This window comes from Apodemus sylvaticus, chromosome 4 (genome assembly GCF_947179515.1).
Source record: "Apodemus sylvaticus chromosome 4, mApoSyl1.1, whole genome shotgun sequence".
NCBI lineage: Eukaryota > Metazoa > Chordata > Mammalia > Rodentia > Muridae > Apodemus > Apodemus sylvaticus.
In genome coordinates this window covers 164243735-164267088 of record NC_067475.1, presented here as the reverse complement: position 1 = coordinate 164267088, position 23354 = coordinate 164243735, and the positions used below count along the sequence as shown (strand labels likewise).

Sequence of the window (23354 nt, the reverse complement as noted above, 5' to 3'; positions counted from 1 at the left end):
GCTCCTGATTTCTTAGGGAACTTCCTATCCCAGGGAACTCCGAGAGTCTCCCCAGAGGCCCCCTGAGACTATTGTTTTATTGCCCCCACCCTCCAACCACACCACCATATAAAGAGGCACCTGAGCATACAAGACGTTCTGAAAGCAGCAGAAGAAATGTGATCCTGCCGCAAGGTCGCCTGTGTAGATGTGCAGCCAAACTCTGTGTGCGTGCTTGAGTGCGCTCCCACGGCCAGGAATGCATGTCACACAGAGAGAGGGCCTGCGTGTCCACCCTATGCATTCTCTTCAGTCTTCAATACAGGGCTTCTAGCACTGCTCGTGGTTCCCAGTCCTTCCACAAGTCAAACACTTAATTGATAATAAACCTTCAAGAAATGTACTTCCAGTTGTTTCTCTGATATATACATATATGTGTAAAAGTATAGTTTACCATTTATTAAAGATTAAAACAAATTTGCATACTAATGAAAGGGGTGTGCTTGCTTATTTATTCCTTTTATTTGTGTGTGTGTGTGTGTGTGTGTGCATTGGAATGGGTGTGGGTGAGTACACAAGGGTCAGAGTTTGCATGTAGAGGTCAGGTCAGAGAGTAACGTCTGGAAATTAGTCTTCTAGCTGGCAGTCAAGTCACCAGGCATGAGTGACAGTTTTTATGCACTGAGCCACTGCACTGACCCACATTGGCTTTTATGTAAAGAATTAAAATGTGGCCAAATATTTGATACTGCAGTATGGAAAATGTCTGAGTATCCTTTTGAGCAGATTGATATGTCCAGTTTATAACTCCCAGTGCTGAGACACAACGTCACATAAACATGTAGTTCAGTGTGGCAGAAGTAAGCTTACAATCCAGCCCTTTCTATACGTTTTGTATGGCTTGGGGAGTGAGGGGACGAGGTCTCCTGTGTCCCAGGAAGTGAGGGAGACGAGGTCTCCCATGTCCCAAGCGGGCTTCACACTTATAGCTCACCGGAAGCTGGCGTGAACTCAATCCTCCTACTCTACCTCTTGCATGCTGGGATTACAAGTATATCGTCTCACCTGGCAGGAATTCTGTCATCAGCCTAAGCCAAAATTCACTGGGAAGAAAAAAAGGTTGTGAAACTCACCTCAGCAAGTCCAACAACATTTTTTTAAAAGAAAATAAAGCTTTCTTTCTTGAGACAGGGTATTGTGTGGTCTTGAACACAGTATGCACGCCAGGTTGACCCTGAACTCCTAATATTCCTTTTCTGCCTCTCAAGTGCTGGGATTTTAGGTATGCACATCCATGTCAGCTAGAAGTGAACATTCTAACGCAATCCAACCCAAAGAGTGATTTGATATGTACACACTAAGGACGAATGGTAAGACAATGTTGAGGGTCTTCAGTTTCCGTAACTGAGCTGTTGTCCAAGAGAAGAAAATGTTGTACAGAAAATACTGCACGCATAACATACACAGTCTCAACCCTGAACGGATGGAACCCTCCAAGCTCAACAGCACCACGTGCTCCTCAGCACCCTCTGCTGTGTGTTCAGAAGGAGGGCTGCAGCCGAGTCATCATGGCGTTCGAGTCATCATGGCGTTGGTGAACCCTGCCAACAGGCCTAGCCCTTGTTACGCGATTTTCTATTCTGTTTTCATTGCAACAAATCAATGTACAGTTATCCCAGAAGCTTGAGGACCTGAGTTTGATCCCTACGCCTGAGGTGGAAGAACTGACCCGCTTCCTGAAAGGTGTCCTCTGACCACCACACCCATGATGGGCGCATAGGTGCTTGACAACTCCCTCCTCCTTTCCCTCCTCCTCCCCTCCCCACCCCTTCCTCCCCTTCCTCCTCTTCCTCTTCCTCTTCATCGCCATAAAAAGAGGCTATGGTTAATACAACAAAAATGAATGCCTTGGGTGCACAGCTCCAGGAGATGGTGATCCACCCAGCAGATGCATTTTGTGAACTTCTCGATAGACAGAATCCTGCCCCACGCCATCCCTATGTCCTAAAAGCCGTGCAAATAACTTCACACAGAGGACCGTTCAGTTCTTTGTAGAATGAATACTGAGGAGGGAGACTTTGTCAAGTCCCTTCACCGCTCTGCCGTGTTGTCTTTGGGAATTTATAGCACAGCTGATGTCTTCAACTCCTTCTAATACTTCTATGATCCTTGTCATCCACAATGGCTATGGCTTTAGGTCACTGTGTCAGCCTGGCATGTAGAGGCAGGAAGATTAAGTTCCACTCTAAAATCAAAGTCCACAGATAAAGGATCCTTGAACCGGGCGGTGGTGCTGCACGCCTATAATCCCAGCACTTTGGAGGCAGAAGCAGGCAGATTTCTGAGTTTGAGGCCAGCCTGGTCTACAGAGTGAGTTCCAGGACAGCCAGGGCTACACAGAGAAAGCCTGTCTCAGAAAAAAAAAAAAAAAAAAGAATACTTGAACTCAAGTGAATACGGAGGGCTCAGCTACCATCTTTCTGTAGGGCCATCATCAATCCAAAATCCATGCCACGGGTCTAGACACATCATCCTTCCAGATCAGCAGGGAGAGGAAATGCAGGGTTAGGGTTAGGGTTAGGGTTAGGGTTAGGGTTAGGGTTAGGGAACACAAGACAACAGCAGCTTTTGCAGCCCAATTAAATTCAATCCTGGAATCTCTACTTGGCTCATGCTTCACTGACTAGACTCGGGTTGGGTAAGATGCAACCCAAGGACAAACAGCACTTCATCACTCAAGTGGAAAATGCGCCCTGAGTGGCCGCCAGTGTCAGCCAGTAATCTCGTCCGTTACCATCTATTTAGCTTTGCAGTTCCAGAAAACTGTACCCCAACTTCCCTCATTTTGATATCTTCAAGTTTTCTCAAATCCTGACATTTAAACCACTCCTGATTGGTGTTGGGGGGGATAAAAAGATGAAGCAGTTTGTTTCTCAAGTGGAAACTTTGCAATAGGCTAAAGAGCCTCCCTCCAGCTCCTTAGACCACGTTCTCTCATACTCACGAGACATATGTTTCCTGTGGGAAATGGTGCCTGTGGTAGATAAATTCCATTTATTTGTATTCCGGTCCTTGCTCCTAGCACTGCAACTGCGGCCTCTGTTTCAGCAGCCCGGTTTGCTCTCTGCGAGTCTTTCTAGTCAGAAGTCCAGATGTGTCACCTTAGACCATTTCCTACTTGATTCCTAACAACCAGATTCAGAGGAATCTGGGCCATGGTGGGGAATGCCAATATCCCACTGATGATAACAACAGAAAGATGGAGGTCAGAGGTTCGGTTCATTGAGGAAGAAATAAGTCTTTCATAGACTGAGACCAAGGGAAAGCTTGCTAGTGACATTGTCATATGTGAGAAAGGAGGGGGTGTTTAGTGTGCTGCCTAAATTCTAATACTTCCTCCAAGAATGCACCAGCAGGGTGAGTCTGAACCTCTGCCTCTTGTCTCATTTTCATAATCTGTAAAATGGGGTTAATAATAGAGAATTTAAAATGTAAAACATCTGTAGAGAATTTATCGCACAGCCTGACACAGAAAAAATAGTGGGTGGCTATATCTTCTTCTTCTTTTTTTTTTAATTTCACAAAAAAACACAGGGTTAATAACAGCTACTACTTAATCACACTTTTTCTGTGCAATTTCATGTTAGCTACAGGAAGTAAAAATTATGCCCACTGTTCACAAATGGAAAAACTGAAGTTCATACAGTGTATCTTCTTTCATGTGGTCATTCAACCGGCAGTCACTTTCTGGACAATGTTTTGACGGCTTTGGGACCTGGTTCTTCTCCCCTGTGAAACACACTGGAGAGGCGGCCAGTCCAAGGCAGGGCTGGACAAGCAGTGCACCAGAGACGTCCGCCATCTGCAGCCCTCGGCTATCAGCACAGCACGGGAACCCCAGCAAAGGCCTCTTCAGCAGAAGGCAGAAACAGCCTGAGAAGACTGCTACTGTCGTTTTTTCCAAAACCCTACATCTTACATTAAATCATCAGGCAGAACTTAGCCCATGAGCAAATCTGAGAAGTGAGGCTGTGCAAACTGAACAGTCCTGTCCTGAGTATGAGATCCTGTTACTAGCAAAGGAGAGAACGGGCATGCGAGCAGGCCACGGGAGACTGCCCACGGGCAATTGTCATATTGCTTCTCATTGCAGAATATAGGAAAAACGAGTGGCCACAGCTAATGCCTCTGAAAGTCACCACTGCAACAGGTGAGGGCAAAGACCATACAGGCCACTAATCCTAGAGGACGTCTGTGCCTGTAGGACCCAACATTTCCCTGTGTATTTAGAGATTCACAAAGGGCAGCTCTTGGACTGCAGGTGTAGACGAGCTGGTAGAATACCTGCCTAGCACAGAAAAACCCTGCCTTCTATCATCCTATGGTCAGAACATCGCAAATCTGGGAACAGTCGTGCACACTTGTAATTCCAAACACCTGGGAGGGGGAGTCGGGAGGACCAGAAGTTCACATCATCTTGACTTCACAGCAAGTTGGAGGCTAGCCTGGGCTACATGGGACCCTAGTGGGGATGTGGGGCTGAAGTGATGTCTCGATGAGAAAGAGCACTTGCTGTTCAAGGCTTTTTGTTTTGTTTTGTTTTTTCAAGACAGTTTTTCTGGCTGTCCCAGAACTACCTCTGTAGACCAGGCTAGCCTTGAACTCACAGAAATCTGCCTGCCTCTGCCTCCAGAGTGCTGGGATCAAAGATGTGCACCGCTACCACCTGACCCCAGCTGTTTAAGCTTAAGAACCTGGGTTCAGATATGGCACCCACATAACAATTAGGAATGGTCCACGTGCACCTTGTAAGCCAGCAGTGTTGAAAGTGCAAATGGGATGATGTCTTACTGAGAGCCAGGCTAGCTGAAGAACAGAATTCCGAGTTAAGGGAGACATCTTGACTCAAAGCAATAGGCAGGTTGATGGGTTCGCACCATCAGTTGAATCAGTGTGAACCAGTTCACACCAGTTCTACCCTGGGCTCTGTGAGTAGGTGCATGTGCATCACTGCAAACATGCATTGTACATACACACAGGGGGAAAGAAGGAAACAGAGAGCATCTGTTGCATGTTTTTATCACTAAGATAAAGAGAACAGGAGAAAGCATTGGTGCTAATATCCGTGTACTTGTGCCATCGACTAACTCAGCACACTGTGTGCAGGAATAGTAAACAGTGTTTTTATCAAACTTGTGTCTTAGTTTGGGTTTTATTGTTGTGAAGAGACACCATTGTAGGCGTAGATTATTCAAAACCTATGTTTAATAAGGGTGAGTAAATGCTTAACCTCCCTTCTAGCCCACCACCCAGCAGAAGTAGTAGAAAGCAAAGGTTAACAAGGCAAAGGAAAATGTGGGCCTGTTTAGAAATAGCTTTTGGAGAGAATCCAATCTGTGTTGTCAGGATATGAGCAGTTCCATCCACAGGAATCAACCGACAGTGACTGATTGACTGGCAAGCACCAGTCACAAATCAGCAATAGCATTTCGGTCCAGAGGAAACTGCAAGGCTGTGCCAACAGGCCTGAGTCCATGGAGGCAGCAGGGCAGCACCAGAAGCTCTTTGCTGTGTCTCTCTCTGTGGAAACCAGCAAACCATGATCAGCAAAGACTGGCACGGCAAACCAATACCATGCGGCATCTTCATTGCCTGCCACATTGCATGTTGGGTTACATTCACACCCTTTCCAAACACCACATGTTCTCTCAAGCATCTGCTCTAGCAAAACATCACATGCCCTTTTCCAGGCTGCTTCCAGAAAAACAGCACTTGTCTGTTCTCAGTAAAACGGCCCCCATGTTTTGTTTCAGCAAACGCACCCTCTCATAAGACAGTTTCCTGAAAAACATCACATGACACAACTGAGTCCCCCCCCCCCCCGCAAAAAAAACAAAAACATAAATTCCCACTTCATACCACGACCACGGCAACTCTTACAAAGGAAAACATTTCATTGGATCCGGCTTACAGTTTCAGAGGTTCAGTCCATTATCGTCATGGTGGGGAGCACGGCAGCATCCAGGCAGACCTGGTGCTGGAGAAGCAGCCGAGAGCTCTACATCTGATCCACAGGCAGCAGGGAAGGACTGTGCTCCACACTGGGCAGATCCCGGAGCTGCGACCATGTACTGGTTACTACGCAGACCTGCAGGCTTCTTGACATTGCCGGAGCTCAGTCTGCGTGGGGTCCACTGCGATCATCTGCCGTCCTGCCAAGCACACAGGTGCAGCTGGCTGCTCTTCAGAACCGTTTAGGGGATTTGTGCTTCGGCAGAAGTGTAATGGCATTGCTAGCACTAGGCTGGGGGAGGGGTGGGGCAGTGACCTCAGAAAACACTAGCGACATCTCTCTTCCATTAAGGATTTATTTGTACTTACTTTTCTCTGTTTGTGGGTGCTTCGGGATGTATACAAGTGCACCACAAGTGTAAAGACGTCCACATAGGCCAGAATAGAGCATCAGATTCCCTGGAACTGCTCATAAAGATGGTTGTCAACCATCCAGTATGAGTGCTGGGAATCAAACCCAGGTCTTTGCAAGAGCAACATGTAGTCTGAGCGACAGAGACATCTCTGCTGGGGACACCTGTACACTCTCAAAACTCTCTTAGACACCAATTTTCTAATGGATGTTAAAAGACTGCATGTGCATTACATTATTTAATTCTAAACTAATACAGTCACATTAAATTGCTCAGTGTTTACTATAAAACATGAAGAAGGGGGCTGGCGAGATAGCAGACGTTCTCTCTGCTGCGTACACACAACAGGCAGCCCAGAGGTGTGACCGTCCCAGCAATGAGCGGTCCTCTCCGCAGAAGAAGTCTAGAGACTCCGTTGTTAAAAATGAGTGTGAATAGCAGTGTCTCAATCAGCTGTCAGTGGCCAGATGTCACTGTCATGGGGACAGAGACAAGCTTCAGACCCACTGACAAATGAGGGTTAAGTCGATGCACGAGAAACGGTGAAGATCAATGTCAACAATGAGGAGCGCACGCGTGTGCATGCTTGTAGACGGCCAGAGGCGGCCTGGCTGGGCTGCTCATCATCAGCCCCCTGTCCGCAGCTGGCCTCTCTCCCGCCACCTGCCACTCAGCACTGTTTCTTCTCCCAGTCTCCTAAAGTAGCCAGGATCAACCTCAGCGGCAAAGCTTTTTTTTTTTTAAATTTCCTGGGGAATTTTACAAAGCACTGATGCCACCTCTGGATCTTCTGATTTAATTAATCTGGGGTGTGAACTGCCTGTCAAGATTGCCTGATTTCCCCCCCTGACACCCCCACCACCACAGTAACTCTTATTTGAAGCTAGTTGAAATCCACTGTCCCCAAGTATTTGGGGGACCTTCTTGTGTCTTTGGACTTTCACTAGAGTTTTTGGAGTTTATAAAAGCATGACTCCAACAGAGGATGGGGAAAAAAATTCGTGTCTTAAAAATATAAAATTCTTTAGTCTATCCCCTCCTTTGGAAAATTTTAAAGAAGTGAGCATCAACTTCAACCTAATTTTGTCCCATGAGTCCTTCCCCTCCCTCAAGACCCATTTCTCTCCTTGCCCGTGTGCCCAGTGCTGGTGCGCAGACATGTGCAGTCCTATCTTAATATGAACCCTACAGGAAAGAGTCATTGGGAAGGATACTGCAATGGCGAGACCCTCTGCAGGGGGCCAGCTAGGAGTCTGGGAATCAGGCCTGTTACCGAGGACATTCCACATGGTGCTGGTGAATGGTCCCATTAAAACATCAACAAGGCCCCGTGGACACTGGTTGGACATCTGTAACCATATACAAGATTCCAGGATCTCTGGGTAGCTGGCCATTATTTCTTTCACCAGGTGATGAGAGGCCATGCAAGACAAGGAGGAGACCCTGTGCCTCCCAGCATTCCAAGTTAGATGCTTCCATTCTCTGGTCTCTGTTGCTGTTCTAGACCCTTCCACTCCACTCCCCCTTCCTCCTACCTGAGCCCAACCCAACTGCAGGATGTAACTGCCCCTGATCCAGGTGAAAATTAATGGTGAGCAGGCAAAGAAGAGACCTGGTTGTTGTGCTCGGTTTTGAAGAGGTCACCTAGGGCCTGGGATGTGGAGCAGCTGGTCAGGTGCTTACCCAGAATCCTCAGGTTCACCCCTCATCACCACAGGAACTGCACATGGCTTAAATGTGAAAGACTTAGAACACTGATTAAGGAAATCTAAGGATTAATCATTAGATTAATGGAAAAGTGACCTATTCATGGATTGGAATTCATCCTGTTAAAATGTACACGATTACCCAATGTGAGCTACAGTGCAGGGTCTGTGTAGCCATACAAAAACAATTCTAAAAGTCACATTTGTTAGGTAGATAGAAAAGTCCCTCTGCACAATGACTACAGTTAATAATACAGTATTCTTCAAAGTTAAGAGAAGGGTCTGGAGGTTAAGAGCACTGGCTGCTCTTGCAGAGGACTCAGGTTTGATTTCCAGCACCCACTTGGTGGCTCTCAGCCATCTGCAACTCCAGATTCAGAAGATCCAACATCCTCCTCTAGCCTCTGGCACAAGCCACAGATATGTATGCCAACGAAACACCTATGCACATAAAAATAAACTCATTAAAAGAATTTTCTTCCGTGTCCATGAAAAATTGGTTAGGGGAAGATTTTAAGTGGTCTTACCACCTACAAAAACAGGTAGTAAAGCACATGTTAATTAGTTCAATGGAGACAGGATAAATATAAACAAGTTTTCCTTCTAAATTTTAGTTTTTATTTGATGGTGGGGCATGAAAATTGCACCACAGTACACATATGAAGGTCAGAGGGCAGCTTGTAGAACACAGTACACACATGAAGATCAGAGGACAGGTGTAGAAAACAGTACACCACATGAAGGACAGAGGGCAGCTTGTAGAACACAGTACACACATGAAAGTCAGAGGACAACTTGTAGAACACAGTACACACATGAAGGACAGAGGACAGCTTGTAGAACACAGTACACATGAAGATCAGAGGGCAGCTTGTAGAACACAGTACATATATGAATGTCAGAGGACAACTTGTAGAACACAGTACACACATGAAGGACAGAGGACAGCTTGTAGAACACAGTACACACATGAAGGTCAGAGGACAGCTTGTAGAACACAGTACACACATGAAGGACAGAGGACAGCTTGTAGAACACAGTACACATGAAGATCAGAGGGCAGCTTGTAGAACACAGTACACACATGAAGATCAGAGGACAGCTTGTAGAACACAGCACATATGAAGGTCAGAGGGCAGCTTGTAGAACACAGTACACACATGAAGATCAGAGGACAGCTTGTAGAACACAGTACACATATGAAGGTCAGAGTGCAGCTTGTAGAACACAGTACATATATGAATGTCAGAGGACAGCTTGTAGAATACAGTACACACATGAAGGACAGAGGACAGCTTGTAGAACACAGCACACATGAAGATCAGAGGGCAGCTTGTAGAACACAGTACATATATGAATGTCAGAGGGCAGTTTGTAGAACACAGTACACACATGAATGTCAGAGGGCAGCTTGTAGAACACAGCACACATGAAGGTCAGAGGACAGCTTGTAGAACACAGTACACACATGAAGGACAGAGGACAGCTTGTAGAACACAGTACACACATGAAGGACAGAGGACAGCTTGTAGAACACAGTACACATGAAGATCAGAGGGCAGCTTGTAGAACACAATACACACATAAAGGTCAGAGGACAGCTTGTAGAACACAGTACACACATGAAGGACAGAGGACAGCTTGTAGAACACAGTACACACATGAATGTCAGAGGGCAGCTTGTAGAACACAGCACACATGAAGGTCAGAGGACAGCTTGTAGAACACAGTACACACATGAAGGACAGAGGACAGCTTGTAGAACACAGCACACATGAAGGACAGAGGACAGCTTGTAGAACACAGTACACACATGAAGATCAGAGGACAGCTTGTAGAACACAGTACACACATGAAGATCAGAGGACAGCTTGTAGAACACAGTACACATGAAGATCAGAGGACAGCTTGTAGAACACAATACACATGAAGATCAGAGGGCAGCTTGTAGAACACAGTACACACATGAAGATCAGAGGACAGCTTGTAGAACACAGTACACACATGAATGTCAGAGGGCAGCTTGTAGAACACAGCACATATGAAGGTCAGAGGGCAGCTTGTAGAACACAGTACACACATGAAGGTCAGAGGACAGCTTGTAGAACACAGTACACACATGAAGGACAGAGGACAGCTTGTAGAACACAGCACACATGAAGATCAGAGGACAGCTTGTAGAACACAGCACACATGAAGATCAGAGGACAGCTTGTAGAACACAGTACACATATGAAGATCAGAGGACAGCTTGTAGAACACAGTACACACATGAAAGACAGAGGACAGCTTGTAGAACACAGTACACATGAAGATCAGAGGACAGCTTGTAGAACACAGTACACATGAAGATCAGAGGACAGCTTGTAGAACACAGAACACACATGAAGATCAGAGGACAGCTTGTAGAACACAGTACACATGAAGATCAGAGGACAGCTTGTAGAACACAGTACACATGAAGATCAGAGGACAGCTTGTAGAACACAATACACATGAAGATCAGAGGACAGCTTGTAGAACACAGTACACACATGAATGTCAGAGGGCAGCTTGTAGAACACAGCACATATGAAGGTCAGAGGGCAGCTTGTAGAACACAGTACACACATGAAGATCAGAGGACAGCTTGTAGAACACAGCACACATGAAGGTCAGAGGGCAGCTTGTAGAACACAGTACACACATGAAGGACAGAGGACAGCTTGTAGAACACAGTACACACATGAAGGTCAGAGGACAGCTTGTAGAACACAGTACACACATGAAGATCAGAGGACAGCTTGTAGAACACAATACACATGAAGATCAGAGGGCAGCTTGTAGAACACAGTACACACATGAAGGACAGAGGACAGCTTGTAGAACACAGTACACATGAAGATCAGAGGACAGCTTGTAGAACACAGCACATATGAAGGTCAGAGTGCAGCTTGTAGAACACAGTACATATATGAATGTCAGAGGACAGCTTGTAGAACACAGTACACACATGAAGGACAGAGGACAGCTTGTAGAACACAGTACACATGAAGATCAGAGGGCAGCTTGTAGAACACAGTACATATATGAATGTCAGAGGACAACTTGTAGAACACAGTACACACATGAAGGACAGAGGACAGCTTGTAGAACACAGTACACACATGAAGGTCAGAGGACAGCTTGTAGAACACAGTACACACATGAAGGACAGAGGACAGCTTGTAGAACACAGTACACATGAAGATCAGAGGGCAGCTTGTAGAACACAGTACACACATAAAGGTCAGAGGACAGCTTGTAGAACACAGTACACACATGAAGATCAGAGGGCAGCTTGTAGAACACAGTACACATGAAGATCAGAGGACAGCTTGTAGAACACAATACACATGAAGATCAGAGGGCAGCTTGTAGAACACAGTACACACATGAAGATCAGAGGACAGCTTGTAGAACACAGTACACACATGAATGTCAGAGGGCAGCTTGTAGAACACAGCACATATGAAGGTCAGAGGGCAGCTTGTAGAACACAGTACACACATGAAGGTCAGAGGACAGCTTGTAGAACACAGTACACACATGAAGGACAGAGGACAGCTTGTAGAACACAGCACACATGAAGATCAGAGGACAGCTTGTAGAACACAGCACACATGAAGATCAGAGGACAGCTTGTAGAACACAGCACATATGAAGGTCAGAGGGCAGCTTGTAGAACACAGTACACACATGAAGGTCAGAGGACAGCTTGTAGAACACAGCACACATGAAGGACAGAGGACAGCTTGTAGAACACAGCACACATGAAGATCAGAGGACAGCTTGTAGAACACAGAACACACATGAAGGACAGAGGACAGCTTGTAGAACACAGTACACACATAAAGGTTAGAGGGCAGCTTGTAGAACACAGTACACACATGAGGGTCAGAGAACAGCTTGTAGAATACAGTACATACATGAAGGTCAGAGGACAGCTTGTAGAACACAGTACACACATGAAGGTCAGAGGGCAGTTTGTAGAACACAATATACATATGAAGGTCAGAGGGCAGCTTGTAGAACACAGTACATACATGAAGGTCAGAGGACAGCTTGTAGAACACAGTACGCACATGAAGGTCAGAGGGCACCTTGTAGAACACACACATATGAAGATCAGAGGACACATGTCAGTGTGAAGTGGAAACTTCTTGTTTCTTTGAAAAGGCAGTTATGTCAAACAATGTTTTGCTGGGCACACAGGTGAAAGGATGTTTTACTACAGCAACCATGTAAAAGGGCGTATGATGTTCAGAAGGAATATAAATGCGGCCCAAAGACAGTGCGAGCTTGAGCATTAGTTTGCTTTGCTCCACCTCGCTATTCTTCACTAACGACAGGCATGTATTGGTTCACCTTACGTTGCATTGGTAAGCTCTGCTTGTGGTGATGCTTCAGAAAGAAATTCGACAAAGAACTTCTCATGACATTCCTGTGGCTGCCTCGAGTTGGTTGGCAAGCCTCGTGGTTTCTTCTGGATTGAAGTGCAGTTGCTGGTTCATGTGTGGTGTCTGCTGAGAGGACTGGATTGTAGCTGTTGATTTGTATTTGGTGTTTGCTGCTGATATCCTGACATCAAAGATTGGACTTGCCCAAAAAGAACTATTGCTAAACAGGTCCGCTTCCCCCATACCCTAATAATTTTTCTTTTCCACTACCTCTACTGGGTGTTGGATTAGAGGAGAGGTTGAACACTTATTAAAAGTAGGTTGGAAAAAATTTATGTACCACAGTACACATCTGAAGGTCAAAGGACAGCTTGCAGGAGATGGTTCCCTCCCTTCTACCATGTGGGTTCCAAGAATCTACTTCAGGTCCTCAGGCTTGGCTTTGGTGGTCTTGAAAACACAATATAAAGGATGTTTAGGCATAAATATTAAAAACTACATGATCGAAATATATTTTATGTGGAACAATAGACCACACATAGCCAAAGCAATGTTGACATTTTTGAATGTACTCTATAGACTGAGCTACATCCCAACCCATGAGTTAGATATTTTTAAATGATAATTTAATAATAGTAAAGAGAAAATGCAAAACTAAAGTATAAAAAAAATGTTTTCCAAAGGTTTTTAAACTAAGATTGGCGGTAGGGACTGGGACTGGAAGGTTGAGACATCCCTAAATACAAGTCTTTCACTTTGTGCATAAAGGTGAGCCTCATCTCATGCATGCATCAAGTCATTCAGTAAATGTTTATTGAAAGCCTCTAGTATGGTAGGTGCTACTTTAGAGTGACAGAACTATGGAAATGACAAACCAGCCAAAAACATATAGAAAGCAAATCATCAAAAAGTGTACGGTGTCACTTTTAATAGTCAGATAATGCAATGCTATAGGGAGGAACAAGAAGGGTATGGGTGGGGTACCTGTTTGAAACAGGGTTGGCCTGGAAGACCTCATGGGAAAAGAGAGCTTAGAACACAGACCCAGCCGAAGCCGATTACAGGCATGTCTTAATCCGTCTGCTGCTGCTGTAACAGGAGTCTACCAAACCTGGAGCCCCAAAGAGAAAAAAATGGGGTGAACTCACCCTTTTTGTCAGGTGCTCACTCACGGAATGGTCAACCAACTGTCCAAACGGCAGCATTGATCCATCTGTCTGTGTACAGCCTGCCCCACCCCCCACCCCGCCCCTGAGCTAATCGCATGGCTGTCAGATATCAGCACGAGTTTTTAGAGGACACTCAAACCATAGTAGGATGCAGTAGTGGATCTGGGCAGAGGCTTAGTAGTGAGAACTTACTCTAGCAACCGCGAAGTCCAGAGCATCTGGGCTAGTTGCAGGAAGTAGACTCAGAGAGGATGTGCAAAAGGGTCAGAAGCATCACTCTGTAGCTGCATGGCTTAATTCTGCCTGGGTGAAACTTTTCTATAGTCCAGAAACAAATCTGTTGCCAGGGAAGAAAAAACCCAGAACTGTGTAGATGGTCTGCTCTCAAACAAGACCTGGGTAAGGTTCCCAGTATCTGTATCAAGCAACTCACAGTACGCTGTAACTCCAGGCCCAGGAATCTCAGTAACCAATTCTCAGAGTCTTTGTGAAACGATGTTTTCATGTCTGCTCACTAAATCAAGGCATAAACTCTGTACAAATGACAATTTTCCATCTTCAGTATGGGTCGTCGAGTACATGGCCACTTAACCTACAGAAAACAGTTACCGGAAAATGCCAACTTTAACAGGAAAGGATATAGAAAACTGTTAAACTAAGCGGTAAAGAACTCTGGCATTTCAGCCTGCTAACGCCAAGGCCTGCCTGAGCCCCCAGAGCGACCCATCTCCCGGGCCACTCCTTTCCCTTGAGTTTGCCTGGTGCTTAGTGTTCTGGGGCAAGGACAGCCGGGATTTCTTCCTCTTTGCCTTTCCTCTACCACCCTGACTCACCACCGGCAACCGTGGAGAAGACAGAAGCATCCTAGAGGACCCCGTAGCTCAGCAAGCTCGAGATGAGCAGTGCATTTCAAGCTCAAGTTCAAACTGCTTGCTTTTTGCTAGGACTTCCTACTTCTGGAAGTAAGACCCTGGCTTCCGGTGTGACCCGCGAGTGTGCTGAGTCTAGGCTGCCATGCTAGCTGGCGTCCTGTAAGCTGTGGCAGAGTGAACACGGGAGCAAAGGAAAACACCCTCAGGAGAGAGATTTCGTCACTGTCCAGACCCTACCTGAAGGAGACTGCGCTTCATTTCTTTCTCCTGGCTTTATTTGAGGACGTGTAGTGGCCTAGAAAAAAAAAATCTTTTCCTGGTGTCGGCTTCAGATGCGTAATTGATTCAGTGTTTCCTTTATTTGTCTAATTAGACACATCCAAAAATATCCATGACAAAACTATCAGAAAATGTCAGCCCTCCAGGAGCGGTTCCCGTTAGTGCTCTGAGACATTGGCTCTTGCCCCAGGCTTGCCGCAGACAGGTTTTGGTAAGTAAGTTACCAACCAATAAAAACTGGTTAATCCCTCATAGAAATCCAAAGGTGAGTTATGGCCTTAATGACTCTATAATGTGTCCTTTCATCAATTTACAGTAATATGCTTAATTGAATACACAGGTGATTATTAAAGACCTCGTGTTTTGATTAGTAAGATGCCTGCAGTTCAGATGCTGGTCACCCTAGAATTCTGACAACCTGAGGTCAATATCCAGAACCCACAGGAAGGAGCAAGGTTATCCTGACCATGACCAGGCTGTGGCACCTACACACATGCACACAGGGGCAGTAGTGGTGATCAAGAAGTTATTGTTATAAATTTTTAAAAATTCAACAGTTGGGAAGCACTAGACCAAACCTGTATAGGAGCAAGATCTGATAGAGTGGCTCGTGAAAACCTATGACCTCTCAAGGGGCCTGATACCTGCTTTCTCCCAGTCGGTACACGTCCTTGTGAGCAGATACGGAGGACCCTCATTCCCCACCTAGTCCAACTACTTTATTTGGCAGATGACCTAAATAGCCTCTACGAAATTTTAATGACCTCTCCAAGGTCATCCAATTAGATAAAGGCAGAGCTGACTCTGGGATTCCAGCCTCTATCCCAAGATGCCCCATTCCCTGGAGCTCGGGCTCTGAAAGAAACTGGGCCACAGCGATGGCTCAGATGATGTTGCTCTGAAGTTGTCTTAATTATAAATCAGCACCAGAAACTAATGAAGGCATCAAAGCTGTGGTACTGGTATAGACCAGAAGGGCTGGGAAACTGTAACTAAGAGACAGAGTATTTCCTGAGGGACTTTAAATTTAAATAATCTATATTTAAAATATCATGATTTTAGTGACTAGCAGTGGGGGTGGGAAAAATCTTAATAAAAATCACATCCTAATTTAACATTATGAAATAAGTTAGCCATGATATTTCTTGGATTCTTTCTAACAGGATAGTTTGAGCAAACAGTCTGTATGGCTTTCATTAATTCACAGGACTATATTTAATCAATTCAGTGGGCGATCAGTAAGGGCTTCAGTGATATTTATGGCCACTAATACTTTTCCATAAGATAAATACACTGGGGAATGGAGAAATGGATCAGCTTTTGCAGAGGACCCTGGTTTGAGTTCCGGCACCACATGGTGCCCACAACCATCCACAACTCCAACCCAGAGGGTCAAATGGTTTTTCCTGATCACCAAGGACATCAGACACACATGGGGTACACAGATATTCATAAAGCGAAAACATGTATACACTTAAATACATCTTCAGAAAAATAAATATACAAGTCATCTAAGATGTTTATTTATACCGGTAGGTCATCTAGACATTTTTGCTTGTGCAGGTAGATGAATAAAGATCGTATATGATATATAAACATAGAGTTAAGTCATTAACTGATGACCCTGGTGTTCATTTTTAATGCATAAATTTAAAATGGGAATTGTCATCTAACCGTCTGCTGACTCTGGGACACAGTAATGCCATCCTCCCACTCCATCGGAGCTGCTCGCTCGCGGAGTCTGAGGTGAGCCTGGAGCCCCGGTGGAAGGGCGGGGAGACAGAGAAAGGAAGAAGATGGACCCCCATGCTCTTCCCACAAGCACTCCCTACCAGGTCTCCACACAGCCAGATCTCCCACACTTCCACGGCTCCTTCTGCAAACCACATCAGCAGCCACCCAAGCTGAGGAGGAGTGAAAGGTCGCACACTGCTGTCCGGCCCGCTATACAGCACGGAAAGCCACGTTAGCTAAATGTAAGCAAGCTTGGCAGGGCGGTCGAAACGCTGTCCATCACAGCCCTGGGACAGCCCAGACGGAGAGTGTCTGCACGGACAGGGGCAAGCTGCGACAGCTTGCCGAGGGCCTCAGGGAAGAGTAGCGGTTGAGGCCACACAGCAGAAGCTTGAGTGGCACTGAAACCCCAAATGCCAGCCACCCATCCTCCCCAGAGACCCAAGAGCTATGCCCAATGCAAAGTCTAAACTTTTCTCTCTGTTATCTGTGCTTTCTCCTCAGAAGGCCGAGCACAGTCATTGTCGCCTGCCAGCCCCTTGTGGGCTTTGCCTTCTCTCCTCTTTGCCCCTCGTGGGATCAAGGCAAACTGCCTGAGTGGAGGGGCGGGGCCTCTTCACTGGCAGGACGGGCAAGGCACTGGAAGGCATTCTTCTGTGGCCAATTACTGCTTCTGTCATGGTAGCATTTTGTTCTAACTTAAAGCATGTGTCTGTTTCCTCACACACAGCTCAGGAGCACAGCGTGACCCAAGGGTTAAATACCTTCCTTAGAAACTAGAGGAGAAGTGTGCAGGTGCAGAATTACAGCCTGCCAACTGCTCATCACAATGCCATACCAAGCCTTCTCTGCAGGTTCAGCAACAAGGCCACTGCAGTCCTGTTTTCCCATAAAAACAAATACAAATAGTGTCTGTTTTCGTCAGCAAAGAACCGTGCACACAGTAGGTGCATTCAGCACTTATCAAATAACTGACCACAGCTTAAAGTGATTTTGTCAAGTTCTTTGCAATAACTGCAGATCCAGGCCTGAACTCAATGCAGGGACAGTTCAGAGGCAGAGCACCTGACTGACCACTTCAACAAGCGACACTCCTTCCCAGGAGGCTCTGCAGTCTAACAAAGTCGCTGCACTTGTGGTACAAACGCACACAGCCTAGAATCCCACGAGCAATGAAACTGGCAAATGCAGAACAGAAGCCAAGAAGCTGAGGTTCGCTCAGCCAGCACAGGGGATGGGACAAGCAGGGGACGGCGCGGGGGACTGGATGGCGCAGGGGACAGGACAGCGCAGGAGGACGGACACAGAGCTTACATTGTTCTCTGCTTTTTATTTAGTCACAACACATCTATACAACAGAGGTCAAAGGCAGTTCAGAGGCGCTGTTCAAACTATACCTGCTAAAGGGATAAGCCTGTAAAACAGTACTTTTAGAGCCCAAATCAAAATTTTAAAAATGAATGAGAAGGCAGAGAAGCCCTTTTAAGTATTGCAAGAACCACATTTACATGCACCAAAAGGAAAACACAACATAAGACTCTCCACTTAAAAGAAAATATGGCAGTTGTAGGAAAATCGGGTTGTGTTTAAGAGGCACGGAATTACTTCCGGACTATGATCACTTCCCCCACAGGTGACCGTGAGATCCGTGAGACTGAAAACGCTTTGCATCGCTTGGGGCTGCCCAGTGCAGGCATGGGCTAGAGAACTGTCTCGCTTGCTGCCAATGCTCCAAGTGGGGCCCTGGCCTACCGGCAGCTGCTCCTAAACCGAAACATCAGAAGAGAAACCCAGGTAGACCACAGTAGCCGGTCATCTGGATTCAGGCGTCCATTCGAATGCCTCACGCACAGCTCCAGGAGGCAGAGAGCTCGTGCTTCTAGGTAAAGCTGGTCATTTGATTTGTCAACGCTTCGTTTGGAAATATAACGCTTTGCTGACCCTCCCTCCCCAGAGAATATCACTTGTACAACACCTCAGTCTGTCAAGTATTAACAAAATCGTGTTAACATTGAGCATAGTGGTTTGTGAAATTAATCCTCAAAAGTTCGCAACTTATACACAGCGGGAAACAGACCCCAAACACTAATGTTAAGATCCCCACACTGAGGCAAGTGGAGTCATTCTTGGACAGACAGGTTTACAAAATAAACGAGGCACAGAATAGACAACGATCAAAGTGTTGCTTCAATTGAGTCTTTTAAACAAAAGTTAACAACTAATTTTTTAAAACTGCTAATGCATGACATGATAAAAAAATTAAAGAAAAAAAGGAAACCAACAAACCTTTAGTCTTTAGAAAAAATATCTGAAAATGTACCTTTTTCCTGACTTTTACTGGCGACTTTAAGGTGGTGTTGGCAACGGTCCCAGCACACCTGGGATTTTAAGGTTTCCCCTCCCCGTTCTACAGCGTCAGTTCTTTAGAAAGCGCCAATCTCTGTCCCCCAAGGTCTATAGGGCTTGCCAAGGTTTGCTGCCTGCGTGGGCGTCGACGGGCTCAGTAGGTGGAAGGAGCTGAAGGAGAAGGGGAAGGCTGACAGCGAGGCCACCGAGGAGAGCAGCGGCGGCGACAGTTTGGAGGCTGAGGTCACCACGGGAAGCACCGGTCCCAAGCCGCCACTAGGGGGCGCACGCAAGGCCGGCGCCTCGGGATGGGCAGAAGCCAGCCTGCCCTGGTGATGCGGCTCCGTGGGTGTCGCCGTGGTGCCAGCGTTCCCGTGGCCATTCTGGGGCAGCAGCAGCGGGTGTGCGATGTGTGGGTGATGTCCGAAGGCGCTTCCCCAGGGAATGTGTCCGAGGCCCCCGTGAGCGCCGCTCGCGGCTTCCCGCTGGGATGCGTAGTTATTAAGATGGGAGACCAGGCGAACGCGAAGTGGGTCGGAAGCATCGAGTCCTTCAATGATGCTCAGATAACGGGCAACTTCGGCCAGGCATTCCCGAAACCCCAAACTCCGATAGTCCATAGCCAGGGCGTGCGCGTCAAAATAACCTGTGCACGAAAACAAAAGAAACACTCAAGGCTCTGCTCATTTCCTGAATTTCTTCCACTCCAAAGGCAGAGCTCTTCCTGGCAACTACGGACAGGATTACAGCACAGATCCTGGAAGCTCAAATATTTTGGAGCTGACCAAAATCTTTGCAGTAATCAACATTATATGTTTGCTAATGCAAGTTCAAAGCCCAACTGGAAGCTGCTGAGCAGAAATTGGAATTATACCCTACCAGCAGATGGAACTGCGTTCTGTCCTTTAATGTTTTCCCTCAACAACAACAAAAAATACATCAAGGACAGAGAAACCACGGAGCAGTGGAATCCATTAGACACACAGATGTAAGTTATCATCGGTAAAGAAGCTGGGGGCTGGAGGCAGACTCGGGCTTCAGTCTGCCTCTCACCCTGTTAGATTTTTTCCCCTCTATTTAGCCCCTCTATTTAGCCTCTTTCCTCCAAATTCTTTGGGCAGTTTATTTTCTAAATCCTGTATATGAAATTCGGATTATCTAGTTGATGCTTTTAATATGCCACTTCCCAATCTTTTCTTAAACAGCAACAGACAAATGTGAGTGACTTGACCTAAATCAGGGCTGTCACAACCATAGGCGCTCCGGGAGACAGGCACTTGCTGAAAGGTGCATCAGCTCAGTTGAAAGAGGACTGGGGGAGGGGGGGGTGATGTGTGCACTGTTCAAGAATCCATGTGCTGCTGAAGGTGCACTGGCTGGCAACCACATACTGCTCTCCCCACCCCCCAGAGCAAAGCAGGCAGGGACTGCACCAATCCCAGACCGCGCCTGCTGCTCCCCCCACTCCAAGCCGACCACGCAAAGCCCCAGCTGAACTGGAGAGAAATACCTTTCCCTCCTGCAGTGTGCAGCATTTTCAGGTGATCCACGGTCATCTGTAAGATCTCAGCTTTTTCTAGCTTAGCAGATCCCTAAAAAGATGACAAAAGGCTTATTTGACACAAGTGCCTTTGGAGAACTTAAAATATGCACACAAATATGCATACATGTAAAATACAAACGTAAACAAAAGCAAAATGAGATATATCCACAAAATCTGTTGGAATTTGTGTAAGAACGGTCAACGACATAGCACAAATGAGGTTAGAGGGTCGGAGAGGATGGAATCAGAGGTGCCCATGGCTACCCCCCGCCCCCGCACTCTCATACCTTCCCCATTACCTGTTTTTCAAAAGCACTGGGTACCAGCCTTCTCAGCTCAGACAAACTGTTATTGATTCGGTCTCGTCGGCGCTTCTCGATGATCTATGGGAAGCAGACAAAAACAAAAGAGGGCATTTACATTATGACTGTACATTCCGAGGAGAAGAGATGTGCTTCTTCCCGTTAGTTAATATAACAGTATGCATATATGTTTAAATTAATGGGGGGTACTCACGCCTCTCCGTCTTTTCCTGGCCAAAACCTGAGACGATGTCGTAGGGGACATGGAACCCAGCGCTGAACTCAAGTTTCTGTAAGATGGGAAGCAATTGCCTTGAGAAAGGATGGGGAGTCCAGAGCCCTCCTGCACTCAGATTTCTTTGGCAACTTGAGCTGCAGAGCACGGGAGGATCGCTCTCAGCCAGCAGCGGCCGGCCCACGACTCCCGGCAATGGGAACCCAGCACCAGCGCACCCCATCCTCTCCTCCCGCTCCGGATCGGCAGGACGCCGTCAACTCACCCATTCTCGTCCGCGCTCTCCTTCTCCACCTCGATGGTCTCGTCCAGCTCACTATCGGAGGAGCTGTAGTCCGGGTGAGCTCTCTTCATGGTGGCGGAGCGCGGGCTCCGAGGAGGGTCGCGCGGCGGGCAGGGAGGAGTTAACTGCAGCGGCCGCTCGGCGCTCGGCTGCGGGCGGTGCGTGCACACTGATCCCACTCACGCTCAGCCTCCGGTTAAAACTCAACCATCCCTTTCCCACGCTGCGCCCCTTCCTAGGGATAGGGGGAGGGCGGGGGAGAAGGAGAGGTTGGGGCCGGGGCGGGGCCGCGGCTCCCTGGCAACCGCAGGCTCCGGCCAATTGGCGCCTCGTTGCGCGGATTGGCAGCCGCAAGGGGGTGGGACGAGCGGAGGCCGAGGGGGTTGCGCCCCGCCCCTGGAGCCCGCCCCCGCCCGGCGGCAGTGCGTCGGCTCCGCAGGAGCTCGGCTGGGGGCCGCGGGCAGCGGTGGGCCGGCGGTGGGCAGAAATGGGGGGCCGGCCCGGGACACCAGCCCGGCGATAGCCACCGCCCCGCCCCACCCCGCGCGCCCCGATTGGCCTGGCCATGCGCCAGGGCCGCGCCTGCAGCGCCGCCGGTGAGCCGCACGCGCCGCGGGCCGTGGGAAAGTGCCGGCGACCCGGCCGCCAGCCAATCCGGACGGACGGCGACGGCGGCCGCGACGGCGGCGGCGGCTGCTCTGGGCGTCCGCATGAATGGAGAAGAATAGCCGGGCGGGGGAGCCGGGCTGCGCGAGGGCGCGCCTGCCGGGCTCCTGGTGTGAACCTGTAATCGGAGTCCGGGCGCCGGCGGGCCCCGGAAGCCACCGCCTGCGTCCGGCTCTCTGCACTGCTGCCGGTGCCCCGCGGCTGGAGGCGGGCTCAGTTGTGGGGTCCTGCAGAACAGTCGCCTGGGGCGCCGCTCGTTTGGGTGGCGGCCACCAGCTATGGGAGCAGACAGAGCCTGAGGGGCCGATCGAAGGATGCTGCTTTCTGGGAGCCTCTGAAGCTAGACAATCCTGCAGGGTTTCTCAGCTCCCGGACGAAATGCATTCCCATATGCATCTCATTTCCGGGGAAGTGGACCGCTTGTTTTCTGGGTTAGCTTGAGGGAGGGGTAGCTGTCCCCTGAGACATTCATTATGTTGGGATTTTTGCTGTTGTTTTGGTTTGGTTTTGTCCTCCCTCTAGAGTTGGCGGCCAGATCCTCTCAGCAGGCGACAGGGTGGCGGCCTGGGTGTTTGCTTCTGAGGCTGACTTCGCTGCTGGGATGCACGTTTCTAGCCAGGACCGCGGGCGGGTGCGCGCAGATGCACACACACACACACACACACACACACACACTCCCTTTGGTCTCAGGGCAGGCGTTTGGGGTGCCATCTGAAGTTCTGCACACCGCTCTCCCCTTTTCCCCACCAAGAAGGGCGACTTTTAAAAATAGTCTTAAATAAGATATAAGACTTTAAATCTTAAGGATTGGTTCCCGAGTCTAGCGTTCATAGAAGTAGACAGCCTGGAGAAAACCCAGTCTTTATCCTGCTCGAAGTAGAGCACATTGGGGTTCACTATTGGAGCCTGCAATCCCGTCTGAGGGAAAGCTTCTTAAACGTTGAGAACAGTAAAAGAAACTCCTCACCTTTGCAAGGGATTCTGTTTGTAGCTCCACGAGGACAGGCTGAGCCCAGGTCCCAGGCCCAGCTCCCGGTCCGCACACACTTTAGACCACATCCTGAGTCCTTTTAAAGTTCTCACTGCATTTCACCCTCCTGTCCAGCGCCTCAGCCCTCTGGGCTCCTCTGAAAAGGTGAGGTCCCTCCATCTTGGCTTTGTTCTTCCTAGTGCTCCTGTCCCACCACACACAGCTTAGGAGTGGCCAATCCAAGGTTCACTGCTGCTTCCCTTTCCATGTTCACAGATGAGTTCCCCTCCTGTCACAAACCGGAAGCTCACCTCCAGATCCCTCTCAGCTACCTCCATATTCAGAGCCTCATATCACCTGCCTCCTCCAACCACCTGGTGATTCAGACAGTCCCTTTCCCGTGCCATCTCCCCTGCTTCTGAATCAG

The 23354-nt window shown here is 47.9% G+C and overlaps 1 protein-coding gene across 1 annotated transcript; it reads right to left on the bottom strand.

Moving 5' to 3' along the window:
- Positions 1–18566: 18566 nt before the first annotated feature.
- Hey1 (hes related family bHLH transcription factor with YRPW motif 1) lies at positions 18567–21525 on the bottom strand. The gene is made up of 5 exons (XM_052178804.1): positions 21274–21525; positions 20988–21063; positions 20771–20854; positions 20439–20520; positions 18567–19574 (listed from the first exon to the last, which is right to left on the bottom strand). The coding sequence occupies exons 1-5, from the start codon at positions 21360–21362 to the stop codon at positions 19006–19008; spliced, it is 900 nt and encodes a 299-aa protein (XP_052034764.1). The 5' UTR covers positions 21363–21525; the 3' UTR covers positions 18567–19005.
- Positions 21526–23354: the final 1829 nt, after the last annotated feature.

Excerpts from the sequence above, each read along its gene's own strand:
- Hey1 (XM_052178804.1), bottom strand. The coding sequence starts at position 21,362 with ATGAAGAGAGCTCACCCGGACTACAGCTCCTCCGATAGTGAGCTGGAC. Across the intron at positions 20,855-20,987 it reads CCAGGAAAAGACGGAGAGGC|ATCATCGAGAAGCGCCGACG; the intron begins GTGAGTACCCCC and ends TGCTTCCCATAG. Across the intron at positions 20,521-20,770 it reads CCAGTGCTTTTGAAAAACAG|GGATCTGCTAAGCTAGAAAA; the intron begins GTAATGGGGAAG and ends TCATCTTTTTAG.